This window comes from Nipponia nippon, unplaced genomic scaffold, assembly GCF_047370975.1.
Source record: "Nipponia nippon isolate SJK-2023a ecotype South Korea unplaced genomic scaffold, ASM4737097v1 scaffold_3, whole genome shotgun sequence".
Lineage (NCBI taxonomy): Eukaryota > Metazoa > Chordata > Aves > Pelecaniformes > Threskiornithidae > Nipponia > Nipponia nippon.
Window position 1 is genome coordinate 57,553,484 of NW_028262347.1, and position 20,180 is coordinate 57,573,663.

Here is a 20,180-nt window from a genome sequence, read left to right on the forward strand (position 1 = left end):
AGCCGCTTGAAGCGGGGGTGCCCGGACAGGCGAGCCGCGCCGGGTTTTTTCTGCACCGGTGCGTGCCGCCCGCCTCTCCTGCCTCCGCGCTCCGTCACCCGGGGGCTCCCCACCCGATGGCAGGCGATCGCTGGGGGCCGTTCCTCTGGAAAACACTCGTGAATACTACCGCTTTGCGGAGGCGAGCGACCGCGCCGGCGGCGGGCAGCGGTTCCTCACGGCGCTCCCCGGGGTGTTGGAAACCTTTCCGTGAGGAAAGCGGGGTGCCAGCGGGAGCCTGGCTCCCGGAGGGGGGAGGCCGGGTGCCGGCGGCGGGGCGAGGCGGAGCGGCGGCGGCGGCGGCCCCCCCCCCCCAGGCGGTTCTCGCCCAAGCCGCGCCGCGCCGCGCCGCGCCGCGCCCCGCCTCCCTCCCTCCCTCCCTCCCTCCTTCCCTCCCTCCCCCCCCCCCCCCCCCCGCGCGCCGGGGAAAACGTTGCGCAGGTTCTAAAGCGGGGCGGGGGGAGGGGAGGGGGCGCGGCCGCGCGCGAGGGGGCGTGTGAGGGGGAGCGGCGGGTAACGGCCGCCGCCGGGCCAGCCTCGCCACCGCCACCGCCGCCGCCGCGGGAGGCAGCCCCCCGCCCGCCCTCCGCCTTGCGACAGCCGACTTCCCCCACCCCACCCCACCCCCGGTCGCGGGGCCGCCGGTGGCCGGCGCCAGCGCCGCTGTCCCGCCCGCTGCATGGAGCTGTCGGCCATCGGGGAGCAGGTGTTCGCGGTGGAGAGCATCCGCAAGAAGCGCGTGCGGAAGGTGGGCTGCGGCGGGGCGGGGCGGGCCGGGCCCCGCCGGGGGGGGGGGGGGCTCCGTGGGAGGGGGGGTGCGCGCCGGGACACCCCCCCGCCTCTCCCGCCTCGCACAAGGGCGGGGGGCGTGGTGGGCGCGCGCGTGGCCGCCCCCCCGCTCCTGCGCGGAGTAACGGGCGGCCTCGCGCTGCCGGCGGGGCGGGGGCGTGCACCAGCACCTGCCCGGGGCCGGCGGGCGAGGGGCGCGCGCGTTGGCGGGAGTTGCTCGTGAGGTGGGTGGGGCTCGGGGGCAGCGCGGGGGGGGGTGTGTGGGGGTGTTCAGTTTCTGCAAAATCAGTGCTGGTGACAGCAAACCGGACACCCCGAATCACGAGGGAGGCGCTGGCAAGGTTTGGCGTCCGGCTTCGTGACTCAGTTTCCCCAGCTGTGAAAACGCTCCCCGTCCCCACAGGGCGTTAGGAGGATTTACCCGTAAGCACGCAGCGCGTAGGGGTCCTCTGGTGGGAAGTTCCTCACAGGGCAGTGTTTTCAAACACTGGGAAGCTGATGAGCCCCCCCCCCCCCCAGGAAAATGAAACGCGTTCTCTGGCTCAAGTACCCGAGCGCTTCGCTTGCTGGGCTGCCGTGTAAAGGTGTCCGCAGCTGCAATAGTGGCACTTCGAGGGGTGGTCATCCTGCACGCACGAAGGCCTCTGCCATATTTGGGAAGTGCTTAACAAGCCCCTCAGTATATTAAAGATTTTAATAGTTGTGCACATTCCTCAGGAGCCCTTGAACATGGTTTCCAATCGCTGCTTCTCTTTTTTTTTTTTTTTGCTTTTTAAATCTTCTATTCAGAGTGAAGGAATAAATGGGTAACTCTGAACTTCACTTGTGAGCTGCTGTTTGCTTGGGTTGAAAGGTTGAGTGACCGTGATAGACGGAACAGCGTTTGAGTGAAGTGTGTAGGAACTGGAAGGGAACATGCCACAGAGATGCTTCATAGGTTCTGAAATATTATATTTCTTCTCTCTGCTTAAAAAAAATTCCTCTGACGCTTGCTCCTGGCACACATCTCCCTCTCGCGTTTATGCGTGCCGACTTCTTGTAGGATTGCCTGTAAATGCAGGAATGGTTCCAGTCTTGCTCTCTGGCCGGCTTTTGGTGTTCTGCCTGCTAGGCGTCTGCAAAGGTATGGTCCCAAGCTGATGGTAGTTCAAGCACGCTTAAATACCCCTGTGTGCCTGTTTTCTGGGTATAGCAAGTGTAGTTGAATGAGGAAGTGGCTTTGTTTTGAAAATAAATTGATGGGAAACGAGCTTTTCAGTTGCGGAGTTTAGTCCTGTTGATTGGTTGCATCTCTTACTGTAGCCCATATTTGGGTGCGAAGTTCACCTGTTTTCATCTTCCTTTTTCCGCCCTTAGGGTAAAGTAGAATACCTGGTGAAATGGAAAGGATGGCCCCCAAAGTAAGTTGTGTTTTACTTGTCTTTTATTCTATTTCTTTAACATTCGGTAATAGCTTACACTGTATCTCTGCAACTGAGCATCTCATTCTTAATGGGTAACCTTTTGTCCCTCATTCCAGCAATGATAAACAAAAGCAAAGAGCCACAAACCAAAACCAAATCTATTTCTGGACTGGCAGCTGAGGGATACAAACCGCGTGCCAATCTATTCTGACTGGTTTTTGCCATCAATGAAGTATTCCATTGAGATGCTTTCTAGATACAAATGTTTTTAAGTTCATTATGAGTTCAACAGGGAACCCTGATTCTTCTGAACTTGGAATGGCTCCTGCTCTTCTGAGTCAGCACCAAAAGGGCCCCACTTTATTTTTAGGGCTACATGCAGTCTTTTAAAATAGAAAACAAGTTGATGGTCTTGTCTTGTTCTCCTACTGCTTCCCCTCTGCAATTCGCAAACAGAAAGGTGCAATGTTTCAGATTTATTGATTGTAGCCAAATGCAGGTGATCTTTGTCCCTTGAAAATTACCACCATGCCTACATTTCCTTGTCCGAAACCACCTGTTATTTTGAGTGCCTTTTCTGGTTTTGCTTTGGTTGCTATGTTGCAAAAAGGAGAAAAAAAAAAATTTATTTTTTTTTTTGCAGTATTGCTGTGCACTGTTTACAGATACTTCTGTTATTAAAATGCAGCTGCCTCTCAAGAAGAGTGATTGCTCTGTGCCTAAACAGTCTGTAAAATGCTTTGAGAGTAAAAGGATTGGGTAACTGGAAAATATTATTATGTTAGGTAGCCGTCTATTAGAACGGCCTCCTGGCCAACCCATATGGGGCCCTGTCTTTGCTTTTCTGTTTGTAACTCTGTGTGTGTACATACACAATGTGCGTAGGTACAACTACATTACACATGCAGTTGTGCTGTGTGTTGCTAAGCACAGGAGGCTGCTTTTACAGGTTCATCCTTGCAGTTGCAAAGCGGGGCCCACTAGGATGGTCCTGACAGATTGTACCTGGTGTCCGAGAAGCTGAAATGTGTTCCTGTGTGCCTAATCCTCGTGCCTAATCCTTGTGTTTATAGGGAATATAAGCAGCTTCCCTTCTCTGGTGGTGGTGGGAGAGGGTGACTTTGGTCTTGACTGTTAAGTTCTGCTGTCAAAGTGTAACCTTGTGCACTTGTTGAGCACCGGTTGCCATACAGTGTGGGTCAGCTCTTGGACTGCTTCAGCCTTCTAAGTAGCCAAGCCTAATTTAATTGCTGGTAGAGGTTGGGAAATTTATTTGTAGCCTGTGAGGCACCATCCCCTTTTGGCCAGAATACTGATGTTTATCCCATTCTCCTTTCAACAAACGCATTGAGGTCCTTCTCTTGTAAAGTCACTTGCCAAGAAGGTGGGCTGAGGCATGGCGTAATGTTTCCTTGGACAGAGCAGCCCTTATTCTTACCGCTGCCTTTCCTTGCCCTGTGCCTTGGAGCTCTGGGGGAGCCAGAAACTCTCTTTTGGGAATTCAAAGCACAGCCTTCTGCCCAGGGAGCAAGGGGATGTCAGAGTTCCCTTCTTTTGATGCTTGGCATGTCCAAACACCTCCCGTCTTCCCCCAAACTCCAAATCTGAAGAGCACTAATTTTTTTTTTTTCTTCCCCCTCTCCATTTTAACTGTTGACTCGGTAGTTTCAGTTGCTTAAAACCAAGATGCTTTGAGCATTGAAGTCGCTTTCATCCTGCTAGCAGTCTCTGTTCCTTGTTTCTAAACATACATATGCCTGTAATGGCATGCAGCACCACAAGCTGTTTGCTTCCAACATATTCCGTTTCCTCATCCCATGTCGTATTTCTCTTCGTTCCCCTCCCCAACCTTGTCGCATTGCTCTTTGTAATCTCTGTACCAGTTATCCCATCATTCCCATTGGAGGCTTCATGGAAGGGAATAAGGATAGGTCAGTAGTTTGCTGTTTTCCCTTGTAACTGATATTTTACTTTTTTTTTTCTTTTTAAGAAAAAATTCTTGTTAATGCCCTGCACCTCAGATTTGTGGATTGTACTGCTGGAGTCAGGGAATGGAGGAGTTACAATCTGATTCTAGCTACAAGCTTGTTTACAACTTGTGTTGGAGTTAAGAGGGGAGGGGGAAGAGGAGGAGTAGAAGGAGGGGGAAGGAAGATCATATGATCTATGTTTTCCAGAGTGCCTGCTCTCTGCAGTTCTGCTGCAGCCTGGGATGTGTGCACCCGTATATATAGCTCTGTGTGTGCGCGCGCGCGCGGCAAACTGAACCATGTTTTTTTTATATGCAGTGTTTTGCCACTGCAGCGAAGCCAGAAACTGAGCTGCAGAGAAAAAGGCAACACCCACCAGTTTTTTTTTAAAAGCAAATCCCCTTTCTTTTCCTGCCCATGAAAAGCAATCCCATGCCTTTTTTCCCTCCTTGTGTTATTATTTTTCTTAAATTTGTAGAACGACTGCCAGAATCCCTGCAGCTGGGAGGAAACCTTCCTCTGTTCAAACAGCATCTTGGCTTTGACAGCTCACAGTCAGGTTGCTGCAGGAGGCTTGAGCAAAGGAGGGAGGGATCAGCTGGTTATGAAGACATGTCTGTTCTTAACTCTCTGATACACAGTGCACCTCGGGGTATCTGAATTTCACATTTTTGTTTCTCCCTTTTGTAAAAGAATTGTACTTTCATTTCTAGAACCATTCTCCAGAAATGCTCATGGATTTCAGTACCTTTCTTCTGTCTAATGGAGAGATGAAAGGGAAAAGCATTGCCAAACCACCTCCCTTGTGTACATACATGCATGTATCACGTGCCCTTCTGTGCAGTCTGTGCTTCATCCAGAAATGTAAACATCCTAAAACGCTTTCCCCCTGTTTAAAGGCACTGATACAAATGCACCCTTGCCCACCTGCATGTGGCTCCTCTCTGGCCCTCCTCCCCAGGGGCTGGGAGGGACTCTGCCTCCAGGCCCCAGACCTCACATTCCAGGAAAATTAATGTTCTGAGTCATTTGGGGTTTCAGACTTGCTTTTTTACTTCTGTGTTTGTAAGGTAGAGACTTGCTACCCACCTTTTCTGGGCAAACATGACACCTTAGAAGCAAACATGCCACGAGGACCACCTTGTGATCCTTGCACCTTCCACAACGGGAGTTTTTGGCTGCTTCTCCCTGGTATTAAGTGCAGCTGTGCCCCTTGGGAACCATTTTTGGCGTTGTCTGCTGGGTGGGTTCAGTCCTTTCCTGAGCATCTGACTCCTGTCACAGCTGTCTGGCAATCGAGGAGGGAGATGGGGCAGTGAGTGACACTGTTCACAGGCTACTTTCAGAGCATCAAGCTTATTTTGAGTAGTTTTGGTAGCCCTGACCACAATGCAGATGGGTTCCTCCTGCGCTGGTACAGAAATACTGATGACCTCTGCTAAATAGAAATAACCTGCAGGGGGAGTTGAGCAAGAGGAGGAATAGTTGGAAAGTCGCCATCAACTTGCCTCAGGGCCTAGGTCTAAACATGTTTAGTTGAAGGGCATCAGTGGAGAAAAATTAAACTCTTCTTAAATGAATACTTTCAGCTCCAGTGATTAGAGTAATTAATAATGCAGGTGAGAAAGCATACTTACTCTTTGAGCACTCTAAATTAAGAGAGACCTATTTTTCAGAAAGCTGTTATCAGCTCACGTCTCATTGTTCCATGGGGTTTGTTGGATTTGAGGGAGTGCTGCAGATGAGGCCTGTTCAGGCACTGACTTAAAATCAGTTTGCAAGTGTCTGCACAGGCTTTGCAAACAGCGTGGAGGGGGCCGTGGGGAGGAAAGCCTTCCCTGTCCTCCTACAAAGAAGTGCTTTATGCTTGGCCCTGCCTGTTTTGGGAAGGGGAGGTGGTGTCTGCAGGAAGTTGGGGAGGGAATGGCTGGGATTCCTCAGAGCTCTCGCAATGTTGTGGCAGGCCCCACTGACCCTTGTGAAGACAGTATCCAGGGCCGCAGCACACTGGTAGCAGGCCTGCAGAGAGAATGTTTCATTAAAGTATTGTTTACTTTATATTTCTTATGTTTTTCTTCAGATACAGCACATGGGAGCCAGAGGATCACATCTTGGACCCTCGCCTGGTAGTGGCTTATGAAGAAAAGTAAGGGCGCGTGTTCTTTCTCCCCCTGGACACAAGAAAAGGAAATAGTGTCTTTATTTCATAGTGTGCATAAAGTGCCCCTGTTGTCCCTACTTCAGTCAAAGATGAAACGTATAGTGATGAATCCTGCTTGATCTCTGTACCCTGGTGTTGGCTGAGGCGGACAAGATGGGGTTAAAGCAGCTCTGATTGGCACTGTTTAGTAAATGAGGCCCAGAACAAGCAGCATTGAGCCCAAGAGCAATCAGTCTCAGGTTTTAATCAGGTCCAGGGCTGGACGGGAGTGATGCAAGGTGGTAAGTTCCTCTAACCCATCCTTGATCAGCTGAGTCAGAGAAATTCCCTTATTGCAAGACTTTCACTCCTACAAGAAGCAATTCTGGGATGTTTTCCAAGTCCACACTGGTCACCATTGGGTTTTAATGAAGGAAACGAGGGAGCTGTGCTGCGAAAGGTAGAAGTCCTGACTAGGCTTTGTGCGGTGGTATTTAGTACTTGGTTTGATTTGTCTTCCTCTTTCACAGGGAAGAGAGAGACCGTGCATCAGGGTACAGGAAAAGAGGCCCCAAACCAAAGCGCCTCCTACTGCAGGTAGCCTCTTGCTCTTCTCTGTATTTCTAACTCGTTAGCTGCTGTGCTGCTCCTCTGCTCACAGGGAGGTGGAAACTGTCCGTTTGCTGTTGCATGGGCAACATTGGAAGTAACAAGCTAACACAGCAACATGAAATCAGTGGGTAGGCAGATAGTTTTAACCTGTTAGCTGAAGAGCCAGCTAACTTGTCTTTTAAAAAGCAAAACAAAACCAAACAAACAAACCAACAACAGCCCTTGCTCTCTGAACTAGGATTTTATAAACTTTGGGTTCGGGTGGTTGCAGGCTACCTGGTTTGCATGCTCTTTTGATTTCATGTTGGGCTTGGACTTTCCATCATGTCAAAGGTAGCTGCTGGTTGGAAGTGGAGTTCCAGCACACTTTGACTGTTGCCAAGCAAAGCAGCCAATCCTAGGAAGCACATATTAGGAAGAGCTTAGATGGCAGTTGAAGAGGTGAGAGAAACAGTGCTGTAGAAGCAGCACAACTTACCCTAGCTCATCTAGATGTTCAGGGACTGAACAAGGAATAGTTTCCTGGCTCCCAGGTGGGAACCCTGACTGTATTATCAGATTTCTGCTCTGACCCTTGCTGCATTGATGTCTTGGCAGCGGCTGTATGGCATGGACTTGAGGAGTGCCCACAAGGGAAAGGAGAAGCTCTGTTTCTCTCTTGCACGGAGGTTTGGAGGAGGAGACAGTAGCCTGCCAGGGGCCAAGCCAGGGCAGGCGGAGTTCTCAGAGAAGACTGGGGGAGCAGTCCTGCCATTCTCTCTCCGGAAGCAACGCAAAAACCAGAAGTACCTGCGACTGTCAAGGAAGAAGTTCCCCCGCATGGCGAGCCTGGAGAGTCGAAACTGCAGGCGTGAGTTCTTCCTGAATGATGCAGTGGGCCTCGAGGCCAGGCAGGGCCCTGAGGACTGGGAGGCCATGCAGCACGCCAGCAAAGAAGGTAAGGCCAGACACTCCTTGGCTGTGAAGTTCTGGGGCATGCGAAGGATGCTCTGCATGCTTCCTCCTTGCTTGCCTCATCCTGGGATTGTGGTTCAGGTCAGGTCCTCAGAGCAGCTCTTGCTGGCTCATGTTGTGGCCCTTTTGTCTGCAAGTTCCTTTCTTGTTTGGATGAATAGCACATCGTAGTCTGCTTTTTTGGTGCTGTTGCCTCTCTGTGGTCTCCTATCACTGAGCCCCTCCCAGTGTTAGAAAACTGGGGAAGATACTGCAAGTTACTCCCCTCTTCTAGTTTCTTCGCAGCAGAGGTGACATGCAGGTGTGACAGTGATGAACTCTGCCTCTGTCCACGTACCCGTATGTGTTCACCCTGCTGCTCTGCTTAAAAGGAGCTTGGCTGGCAGTGGACAGGCTTGGACTGCAGCAGTCCTCTTGTAGTGCTGCTCTGAGGAGCACACAGGAATGCTGCTAGGAACCCACAGCGCGTTCCTCTGCCCCCTCCTTCCCCTCTGCTCCCCACACCCCGTGTTCTCTCTAAAGTCTCTTGCTATAGAGCTATATGAGAGGGGGATGAGAGAGATGAAGTGAGGATGGTAATTCCTGCCTGATCCCACTGAGTACACACCATGGGTGTAGGCACAGGAGATGTCCAAGCACATTTGGCATTTTGGGGAGGGATACCAGCATCTTGTGCAGGAAGGCTGTGGGATGAGCGTGTTGCTTTGAGTTACCAGGGAAACTCTATCCCTGCATTATTAGAGCTTCCGAAGGCGTAGCTTTCCTGAGGAGTGGAAAACCGGGGCTTGTGCTGCTTGTAGTAGCTAAGGGAATCCTGTTACTCCCTGCTAGGAGTAGCTGTTAGCCAGGCTGGATTAGGTAGGATTTTGGGGAGAGGGCTGTGTTCTGAGAATCAACGCTATCCCCTCCTTTCTGAGAGGGACTCGAACAGCACCCGAAATCCAGGGAGGCGGCAATGGGGCGAGCGCAGAGGAACCCAGTGTTGCATCCTGGCAATGGGCAAATGTGTGGGGCTGTCCCCCCCTGTTAGCGCTGGGCTCTAAAGCACTTGGGGATCGGAAGAGTGAATGGCAGTACAGAAATGTGAAACTGTTTTTGTTCTCCCCTTGACAGATGGCCTGCATGGAATTCCAGTTATTGTTAGGAGGGATTGGACTCTTTCTGAGGTGAAAGTAGGCACCCCAGGTATTTGAGACAGAGGCCAGGAAATACACTCTTAAGGGGCCCTTGTTCCTTGCCCAGGTTGGGACAACAAGGTATATAGTATAGATAATAGTGACAGGGAGAGGGTATGTTTTCCTTCCTCTCTCTGTATTTTTGTGGCTGTCTGTAGGGGTTGCGGGGAAGTGAGGCTTTGGGTGGCAGAGGGAGTGATAATTATTCTTACAGTGAGAAAGTGCAGGGATGCTTGGGTTTCTCGTATGGAGCTATCGGGGAACAAAGGAAGGACGTGAGAAAGGGAGAGCAGCCTCTCCATGAAGCAGTATTGATGGATTTTTGAGAGAATTCACACCCACGCTGTGTTGCAGCTGCAGTACAAGGAAGAACCTCCATTTTGCATCCCTTTGACTCCCATAGGAGTATCTGAAGAGCGCGTGTAAGTGTGTGTGATTTTTGACTTTTCAGCAGGGTAGGGCATTTACAAGCAGGTGAACTCACACCTGGGCGAGTGTGCTTTGCTGACACAGAGCCAAATTAGGGTCTGAGATGGGGTGAGAGGTATCAGGGAATTGTGGACGGTTAGATGAGCTGGGTGGTGTTACAGGGTCTTTTGAGCTCTGTGTAGGCTGCTCCGATGCTGGTGTGTGTCTGGACACCTTTGCTGCTCTTTCCTTTTCCCATTACATCCTGCAGTGATCCTCCATTTTCCCTTAGCCTCTGAGGGGAGCGCTTGCCCATGCTCTTTCTTGCCTTGTATGTGCAGACTCAGTACAGGCTGATTTCACCCACCGTTTGTCAGAAAGGAGGCCCCTTCTCCATCCTTCCCTTCCCTCTCCCTCCTTCCTTCTCCCTCACCCTCTTTCTCTCTTGCTAACATGCTCTTATCTGCCTCTCCTTCTGCAGCAGATGTGGATGGCAGTCTCCCTTGGATTCCCACTGTGCCCCCCAGCGAAGTGACAGTGACGGACATCACAGCAAACTCCATTACCGTCACTTTCAGAGAAGCACAAGTGGCTGAGGGCTTCTTCCGAGACCGGAGCATGCAGTTCTGAATCTCTGTTTTCAGTGCTCCCCAAAACCAGTGCTTTTAGGGTGGGGCTAGGGAAGGGTTATTTTATCCCTTAAGAAAAAAAAAATCCAAAATGTCTCCTCTTAAAATGTTTACAGAGACCTTCTTTTTTTTTTTTTTTTCTCTTCTCCTTTTTCCCCTTTCAGGTACGCAAAAAAGGGCAGTGTAGGGAGCGTGTGTTTGTCATTGCTTTGTCCATCTGAAAAACTGACAGCCCTTTCCCTGGCAAAGACTCCCCTCCTAGATGTGAAAGCAGCAAGCTGAATAATTCGCCTTTTATCCTGTTAAGTGGCGGCAGCTGCATTTGTGGGGAGAGGGCATGTGGAGGTGGAAAGAGAGCTGGATCTCTAGCCTGCCACCTTGTTCTGCAATTGATATCCCTTGGATAAAGATACTTCTCTGTGCATTGCTCTTCCCACCTTCCTCCTCCCTCTCTTCCTGCAGCAGTGAGAGGCAATGGATCCTACCTGTGTAGATAACTCCAGCCTGTTAAGACTTTCTCTCCAGTGCTGTTTTCCCTGGGGCCTGCTGTCAGGACGTCAGAACCGTATTTGCCTGTCTGTGGTAAGTCAGTCTTTGCAGCACAGGTCCGTATAGACAGCAGAGGTTTCTCCCTTTGGTGGCTGATCATGTGGAAAGACTGCAATGCATCTCTGAAATCTAGATTGGCGACGCAAATTCAGTTTGCCCTCATTAAAGGCTAAGAAACCCAGCGCAGTCGAGACATACCATTCTGTATACGCTAAACAGGATTTCCAGGCTCGGCTCTGCTGTATGAGGAATGCGTTATGGAAAGTGGGGTGTTCTTACCCTTTGCCAAATTCAGTATTAATAACAAATGCTGCCCTGAATCTGTGGTAGTAAGTTGGTTGAAAACTGACTCCTCTCCCCTGGGAGGAGGGGCTGATAGGACAACCGAAGCATTGCCAGGCACTGCAAAGATATCCAAGATACTGGCACAGGCCCAGGGCACGGGAATTGGACAGAACTGAGCTAGAAATGGACCTTGATGAGCAGCAAATTCTGTTCTTGGATCCCATTGAGAGATCCAAGGTAAACAACACGTGGGGGAGGCATGTATTAGATTTGAGGAGGGGAAAAAATTCTTCGTTCTTAGCAATGAGAATTCTTGGATTGTACTGCCTGAGTAATATTCTTCCGTGACTCCAGTCTCCTCACAGTATCTGTGATCCTGTACTACTTTACTGATGGGAACTTCCCCTTGGAAGGCTTAAAAATCTTTGCCAAGGAAAGCGGTCTGCATTTCAATAGACCCTGCCTGATCTTGCACTTAAAAATGCCTTGTGCTGGACTGCCTGTGACACTTTGAGGTTTTTGAAGAATTGCTGTATTTTGAGTTGGTAGTTTAGCATAGCATCTGTTCTTGCACATGCGTGTTCTCTTCCATTTTTTTAAAGCAAATTTTATTTAAATAGCTTAAATTTTTAAATACAGACCTTTTCCTATGGAAAGCAAGAAAAGTAAGCTAGAGTCTAACGTGGGAACTGCAGGACAGAGTGCTGCAGGGTAACATTGGCTACTGGCATGATTACTGTCCTTAAATCCTTTGTTTCCTTTCCCTACCCCACCTGAAACATCCCTTATCTGCTGCATTTATTCTAAATGAAGCTACGAGCCTTCTGAGCTCTGAGGTGGAGACACCTGTGGAAATCCTCAACGTGTTCCTTCGAAGGGCTTGGCTGCTGGCCTGCAGAATTTGGGAGCTCTGGGGTTTCTGGTCCTCCAAACATCTACTTTTTGCAAAGTGCTTGGACTGCCCCTATGTTTTTTATTAAAAGCAGGTTTTACCTCGGATAGGATATGGCAGCTCAGTATAGACTTAGGATTTCCCCTTCCATCTCAGAGCTGTTTGAGCAGGCCTGTCTTCCACTGTGTCACAGCAGTTTCAGGACCACCGGGAAGATCTTGAATTTCTGGAGTAACCTTTTGTCTCTCAAAGAAGTGACATGGGAGTTTTATTATGGAGAAATCTGAGAGGGTGAGAACTGGAAGCCGGGGGGGGGGGGGGGGGGGGGGAATTATGTGGTGGGAGGAAGAGTGAGTGGGAAAGAAGCTTGCAATAGCTAGCAAGGGCAAATTGATGAGGTAAGCACGCAGGCTCAGGATGTTTGTTGAACGTGGGTGTCCAGAGCGAGGCTTCTGCATCTGGAGTGGCACCCTCTTTTGCAGGATGTGGGGTCAGACAGTGTTGTCATCGTCACCCCCCTACACACCCACACACCCCCTCTTCCCGACACCTGCCAAATGTGCTGAATACCTGCATCTCTCTTATGTTGTGACCAGTGGACAGACCACGCGGCTGAGTCCACTCTTGAGGGTTGTAGCAGGTCAGGTAGTTACGGCTGCAGAAGCATAATATTTTAGCTTATTTTTTTAAAAATCTTGAACTCCAGCTCATCTTGCTAAATCTTTGTGGCATTTATAGGATCTGGTTTCTTTATTCTAATGCAGCTACTGCTGCCTTTGTCCTGTCTTCATCTCAGTGCACAAATGCACCAAAAACCTTCCTATTTACTAAGGTTCCTGGCTTTGGCTGACATGGGAAGCAATACCAATCCTGCAGCAGGAAAAGAGCTTGTCCTAATAAACTGGATTTCCGTCCTCTGCTTTTCTCTCCACTCACCAGCTGAGAGTTCTCAATGTTTTGTTTTGGTATTTCTCTTTAAACATCTTTTCTTCCTCTTGCAGTGGAGTTTTCAAAGACCCGTGGTGGTCTTTCAAAGAGGATCCACCCACAGCTTCGTATCTTAATCATTTTTTGGATCAGGCTGGCTTGTGTTCTGCTAGTGACTAATCATCTCGCTACACGAAGCGTTGAACAAAGTACCTGACTACCATGCTGCTTTGTGTACAGGTCAATGAGGAGTTAACCCTTATCGGGTTAAGGCGCAACAAGTTGCATGTGCGTGGGAGGAGTTTGTGGTAGGAAACTAAGCAGTTACTGTGTTGGGGTGGACTTTTTTTTTGACATTCATGAATTCTTGCTTATCTTAAAGATCTTTTTGAGAAGATTTTTCTCTTGATCTTTTTAAAATGTGGCTCTGTTCCATATTGTCTGATGACATATTGTTGTAAACTTCCTTGGTAGAGCTGGCCTTCAGGGACTCTAAAATTAGCTTTATTCCACTTCTGCAGGTGTAGAGGTGTACGGGGGTTTTTCTTGTGATGGCAAGAGAGGCTGTCTGGGTTTACTTGTCTCTTCTCCCCAATACCGCCCATCTGCCAGTTCAACCCAAAAGCCGAAAATTGAATTGGGACCCCTTGGGCTAACATATCATGAAAATCAGATGCTGTGCTCGGAGCTTCGTTAAGCATTCCGTTTGATTAGAAGAGCCAGAATAGCATCCAGCTCAAGCTGAGTTTAATAATTCTATTTGAAGCACAAGCCAAGAATAGAAATGGGCTAACTCTCCCATACCTCGTCTGGCTCCATGGCTGTAAACAAGAAAAACAGACTTCAGCCAGTGGAAATTACTGAACTGTACGCAAGAAACAACTTCTTGAAGAACAACTGTTCTAGCAGTCATTCTTAGAACTGTTTCCATGTGAGAATTTACCAGCCACGTTTGGGGGACAGAAGTTTTTATTTCATAGATCTTCTCTACAGTGAACTCACTGTATATATGACAGAACTGAGGGGCTTCATGAGATTGGAAAACCTTTATTGTTAATGCTGTGTTTTAAAAAAAAAAAAAAAAAAAAAAGGAAGGACTGCCTCTGTTCCTGGATGGTCATAAACTAGATGTTATTGCTCTGATATGTAAGTGATGCCTTGGAACAGCAAGTTTTAACACATCAATAGTGGCATTAAGTAGCCTTGTAGCTCCTGCATGCTCCTTATTGTCTTGCATTTGCTTGGGGGCCCTTCTGCTTGTGAAGTCAGACCAAGGTGTTTTGTTTTGTTGGTTTTGTTTGGGGTTTTTTTGTTTGTTTTTTTGTTGTTGTTGTTTTTTCTTTTTCAAGCAAGGCCAGGATATTACTGTGAGAACACCCAAAAGCAGTTCCATTTGCCAAAATAAGCCCAAATTCGTTAGTGACTTGACCCTTGCTTATGTCGGAGCCTCAGACAGAAAGAAGCTTATTGAGGAATGAATGGCTTTTTTTTGTTGTTAGTGTTGTGAAACTGTCCAGAATTGTTCTTCTGGTGTTTTGTGACTGAATGTATAAAATTGTTTGTTCACCTCTCAGGGGGCCCTTGGCCCCAGTACTGTTTCCTGCTGTACGCCAGCTAGTGCTGTTTGATGGTTTCACTGGAATAGAGAAGGGAGGCCTCGCACAGGTCAAAAAAATAGGCAGGGTAGCTCACGCAAGACCCTCGGTGGTAGCCACAACAGAGGCCGGGGTGCGGAAGGCAGCAGCGAGGGCTGTCAGCCACATCCATGTATTTGAGCAAAGCTAAATCTACCGCCACCTCTCCACCCCTTCCTCTCCAGCTTTAAGTTTGTGCTTTCTGAAGTAGGGAAAGTGCAAAAACCTCCCTTTCTAAAGCTACTTGGTATCTGCCCATCTTCTGTTCACCCCTTGCTTACCTGCAGCCTAGGAAGAAGAGGGCCGTGGGCCTTTCTAGGAAAATAGTAGGGGCAGCTGCTTGTCAGGGAAGGGAGGGAAGGAGCTGCCTCAGAGTTGCTCTTGCTAGGCGGTTGAGGACAGGCCTTCGGGTGAGCCGGCCGTTGAGAGAGAAGGCACGTTAGAAGCGCAAAGAACTTGTAGTGAAGCTGATCCCTTGCATCAGTGGGTGGATGCCCCTCGGGGTTCTGAGTGGGCCCTGCGGAGAGAAGATGGTCAGTGCTGCATTTACGTATCCATCTTTTACCGTTTGGGAAAGCAAGGGAGATGCGTATGTTAACAGCTTGTGTAGGGTAGTTTCTACATGGGAATGTATAGCATTGGCACATACAGGTAAAGGGAACCTGTCGCTTTTGCCATGCTTGTCGTAAAACAGTTTCCTCCAAGAGCATGGTAAAGATCATGTTGTCCTCTGCCTGCTGAACTTAGTGTCCTCGCAGAGAAAGCGTGAACCTTCTGGGTGCTGAACCACCTGGATTCCGCCCAAGCAGCTGGTCCCGATGGGAAGGCCCACAAAACAGCCCCAGGGCAGTTGGAAGGAGAGAGCAGCAGTCACTTAAAATTGAATTCAGACCCTTCAAATCCTTTCCTGTAACCAGCACTTCCTGGAGTGATGACTCCTTTTTTTCTCTTCCACCTCTCCTTCCCTTGCCTCCTTAATTTCTTAAAGTACAGTGGCTTAGCACGGAGCAGGTGGGAGATGATCCCTAGTTAACTGGGAGCCGGAGAGAGGACCAGAGCTCAGTGGGAGCACGTAATGGCTGATAGGGGGGAGGCGGATTGCTGCCAAGTTGGGATGGGGTAGAAGCTTTGCTGCTGAGATTGTTTCCATCTGCTGTGGGCTCTCCGCAAAGACGCTAGGGGTTCTTGTCTGAGAGTGCCAGTCGGATGTTGAAAGGGAGAGCTCGTAAGACCGTTGGGAACCTCTACCGCAGCTTATCTCGTTACTGGGGTAGCAGAGTTTTGACTGGGAGGGGGATTTTGGAAGAGGAGGAGGTGGAAAGCCTTTTATATTATTATTATTTTTTAACCAGAAAATGTAGTGTCAGCACAAAGAAGCTTGTTGCAAATCTGTCAAAATGTTAAGCAGCTTTTTTTTGCTTTTAAATCTGAAGTATGTTTTGAAGCACTTTGGAAATGCAAAGCACTAGGAGTGCTAAGTACTCCTTATCGTCTGTCTAAAAGTGGCGTTTGAAAAGCAGAAGATGTATCTGTTTCAGGCCGCTGGCTGCTCCTGATCATTTCTCCAGAGCTGCCACCCAGCCCTTCGCCTCCCTCCCAGGGCTGAAGGGGGAGCGTGCCCCACCGTGCCAAGTAGCGGGGGGCTCCCTCAGGGAGGAGAGGAGACCTGCACGGTCCCTCGCTCGCCTTCAGGGCGCAGGTTGGCTTCCTCCCTCCCCACCTCCCTTGTCCCGGGAAAGGGAAAAACGAAGTTGAGTTTCAGTTTGAGCGGTCCTAGTCTGGAACTACGACCGCTTCTTCCAGCTCTGGAGACATCTTTATAGAGTTTCCCGTCTGAAAAATTGCACCTTATTAGCTTAGTTGAGGAATGGGGAGATATCTGTCTGTCCACAGGGAGTGGGGAGAGGAAGGGAGGGTGAACCAGGAGCCGTCTTCAGTAGCTGCTGGATTTTTCCAGAGGCCGTTTCCTCACTCCCACAGAACGGCAACAAAAGAACTAAAATCATTTAGATAAAGCTTTTGTTCTGCGTATCTCAAGAACCTTTTGAGCAGGCTAAGATGAGAGAATCTTTTTTTTCCTCACCTAGCAAGCTCTACAGCTGGGGGAACCCCAGTTCTGTCCCTGGGTTTTCAGCACCAACCTTTTCCCTCAGCGTACGTACGCACGTCGTTCGGACTCTTTTGCACACTGACTCATGCAATTTGGTACGGTTCCTTTCTGTTGGGGGGGAAGATGGGGGATGGGGTCAGTCAGAGGGGAGGGTCCCCGATTATTTTTGTTCTTGTCTCTTCAGTTGTTGCTGTTGTTCCTGTCAGCACGCTAGAGTATCTGAGTCTTTGCACACCGAAAGCTTCCTTTTGCACAGGATGAGCTTCTAGCTTTTGTACAGACTAATTGAATGTATTTGGGGAGGGGGGGAAATAGGGAGTAAACCAATTCCAAACAAACCAATCGGAGTATATTGCCTTTTCTGAGCGAGTATGTGCGGTAAAAGGAGATTGTAATAGCAAAGGGAGGGCAGGCTCAAGTATAATTTGACACAAAGTGTGGTTTTATTTTTGTACTGATATGGATAAGAGACTGTACAGCATCTATTTATTTAGATGATTTATGTGGTAAATGTTGCAAACAAAATTATTAAAATATTAAATATGAGAACTGACATTTACCTATTGGTCTGTTTGTGTGGTCCTTCATCTCCCCTTGCTTTAATTCTACAGCTGAATTATTTTCCGCCAGTCACTTCTGTTGGTATAAACACGCAGCGTGGCTGGAAAAAGAATGGAAAATGTGCATGTGCGTGCGTGAGAAAGATCAGTAAAGAAGGATCGATGAAGAATGGAGCCTGCGAAAGGCTGTTTCTGACATTACTCATTACTTTGATTCGAGGAGGTTAGGTTTTTATTAATTTTTAACCCACTGGGTAAGTTAGAGCTGTAGAGAGGTGACCTGGGACTGTTGGTCTTTGATGGATTAGCATTTGAAGAGGAGAATGCCAATGGCAGGGTGACTGCTGCTCTGGGCTCAGGGAGTTCTTGACGTCCTCGCACAACGCCGCGGCGCCGGGACAGCTCTGCCAGCACCAGCCGGAGGGGAGTGCTGCTGTGCCCCGTATCCCGCGTCTCTTGTGGGGACAGAGAAAATCTGAAGCGGGGCCTGGGCTGCCACAGAGGCTCCGCATGGCTGGCGGCGGGGAGGCCCGCTCTCCTCCAAGCCAAAGCCTCCGGTGGGTTGGCCCGCAGGGCTTTCAAGGAGCTCCCCGGGGCCACAGCAGCTCCGGGGTGGAGCGTGGCCCCTGATTTGCTGCAGGTAACACGGGGCTTAGCCGAGGAGCCCGAGTCCTGGGACTGCCGATCCTCTGTGGAGAGAGCCCCACGGTGTCATTTAGTCCGCTTTGGTTTCTGACTTGCTCCCTCACGGTGTGTGCCCCTCCAGTCTCCGTGGAGGGGGAGGCTAGCTGTTACCCGAGGCACCTCAGCGAGCGAGTGGGGCTGAGATGCCTAGATGTCTCTAGATGTAACGTGGGGGTGAGCCCTGCATCTGAACGCAGCTATGACGTCAATCGCAAAAGCACGCGGAGCAAAAGCGGAGGGGGGTGGGGTGTGTTTCCTGAGTCGGTCGTGGCTCGAGTCAGCGTGGTTAGGTCTTGCCTGCCTTACCGAAGCGCGGTCGGCGTGCTTGCCCTGAGCCAGGGAGGCTGGATTTGAGCGACAGCATCGGAGCAGGACTCCAGCCAGGCACTTAGGTTCTGGCAGCAGCTAGTGAGTCAGGTGAAGTTGTAAGAAGCTGCAGTGCAGAGTTACGGGAAAGCCTGCTCCGGAGATTGTTTCTTCCTACCCCTGCCAACGCTGCAGAGGCTGGCTGGCACTAGAAACTCGTAACGGCTTGTCCTTTCGCATGCTTGTGTTCGTTGGATTAAAGGTTAATCTGGATAGTACTTCTTTTTCAATAATCCGTTGCTATGCTGCCCCTCTGTCCCGCGCAGCGCAGCCGCCTTGCCTCGCGCCGCTCTCCTGACAGACGCCGGAGGGCAAGGGCGCTCAGCTGGCCTCAGGACCTGCCCCCGGGACCCTGCTGGGGCGGCAGCCCCCGAAAGGGGAAGCCGCACGGTTTGAGCAGCTCGGCGCTCTCCGTTGGGAAGCGTGTGTGGTCAGTGCTGCCAGGAGACTGGCAGTCGCCTCCTCTCTCCTCAGTGCCACTCGCCTTCCCTGCGAGCGGTCGGTCCTTCCTTGGTCCTTCTCTTCCCAGCCTTTTGCTCACCAAGCAACAGCTTTTGAAGCAAGGGTGGTAGAAACCTGGGTGGCTGGGCCTGCTTCGGGAACTCGTAGGGATATCGTAGTACCCCAGTGGTGCAGGCACCGCACGAACCTCCACAGGCCGCTTTCTCCTCTCTCCGCTCCATCAGAAAGTTAGCGGGCTGGAGGGGTGGTTGTTCCGGCCCCTGCTTGGGCCACCCGTCACCGCTGCACGAGGAGGCGCGTGGTCGGCTCCGAGGGGCCTGTCTTTGCTCTCGTGCGTTTCAGAGCTGCAGCTGGGAAATCTCACCACGTTTTGACACGGACGACCGTAGCGCCAAGGGTTTGCTTAAAAACCAACGTTCGCTTGAGGGGCTGGGGTGCGCGCAGCTGCGCCAGCTCCCAGTGTGGGTGAGGGAACGGCCGTTTCCTTACAGAAATCCGCCACTTCTGACAGCGACCTCCCGAGAGCAAACAGCAACGGCGTCGGCTGATCAACCCTTGAGTTGTTCTAACGCAGATAAGCGCTGCTACTCCTGCCAGGTCACGGGTCCGCTAAAAATGAGCCCGGAGGCAGCTACCAGCTTTGAGCAGGTAAGTTTTCCCATTCTCTAGTGCCATGTAAAAAATAAATAAAAATGTTCTTGCACCTGCTGCTCTCCCCCTACGCTCGTACACCGCTCGCCAGTGATTCTGGCGAGAAAGGTCTTGTCGCTCCCCCAAAGCTTATCGCTTCCCTGCGCTGGCTTCTTGGCGCTAGCAAGAAGCACTAAGGTGCGGCTGACGGCACCAGGGCCTTGAGGGCAGCGAGACGCCAAAAAAATACTTTATTTCAGTGTCTGTAGTGAACAATAGCTGTTCCGGGAGAGCCATCTTCCCAGGTTGGTTGTTTTTTTGAAGTGTTTTACTGAAAATGTGAATGAAACAAAGGAAATACCCAACAATGCTCTGAACAGCTGGATATTCTGCTGCTATTTTGCTTGGTGAGAGTAAAAGTCAGATGAAAGAGCCTGGGGTCAGGGAATACCTGTACAACGGCTGCTCGCGGTGATTTAAGCAGTCGCTGTGGCTGGGAAGGTGGCCCTGCTGACAGGCGGAAGGAGAAAATAACTGGAAAGCGCACACGGAGCTCTCGGAAATGCCGCTGCCCCTTCTGGTCCATGGATCGGGGGTGCCTTGCGCTCCTGCCCAGAGGCGAGGCGTGATACTCGTGACCCGTACGTCTGTTTGGGGACAAGGCCGCCGGTCACAGCTGCTGCGTGCCTGGTTGCGTAGCTGCGTAAGGACTTTTCCCCAGTTTTGTTTGGGAGTGCCTGCTTTTTAGGGTGGATGATATGGATGGTTGGAAGTTCAATTATTTGACACTCAGCCACAAGTGTAAAAGCAGTTGTTCAAAGAAAGTGAACAGTAACAAATAAGCCAATTTAAATACGGATGGTGTTAATGAACACTTAATGTGCAAAGTTAAAAGCAGTTAAAAAAAGTGAAAAGCAAAACGCAACAGGTGTGATCGACTCGTTCTTTTGAAGTCGCCTACA

At 50.2% G+C, this 20,180-nt stretch overlaps 1 protein-coding gene across 4 annotated transcripts; it reads left to right on the forward strand.

Annotated features, from left to right (window-relative positions):
• The first annotated feature begins 529 nt into the window (after positions 1-529).
• Positions 530-19,248, forward strand: CBX7 (chromobox 7). 4 transcript variants are annotated; one of them, XM_087765965.1, is made up of 6 exons: positions 530-787; positions 2,185-2,228; positions 6,282-6,347; positions 6,872-6,938; positions 7,551-7,890; positions 9,021-9,965. In XM_087765965.1, the coding sequence occupies exons 1-6, from the start codon at positions 719-721 to the stop codon at positions 9,098-9,100; spliced, it is 666 nt and encodes a 221-aa protein (XP_087622091.1). In that variant the 5' UTR covers positions 530-718; the 3' UTR covers positions 9,101-9,965. The 4 variants fall into 4 exon arrangements, with proteins under 4 accessions (XP_087622091.1, XP_087622092.1, XP_087622089.1 ...); XM_087765966.1 differs by lacking the exon at positions 9,021-9,965 and adding an exon at positions 19,080-19,248 and having other exon boundaries at positions 532-787; XM_087765963.1 differs by lacking the exon at positions 9,021-9,965 and adding an exon at positions 9,972-17,075 and having other exon boundaries at positions 537-787.
• Positions 19,249-20,180: the final 932 nt, after the last annotated feature.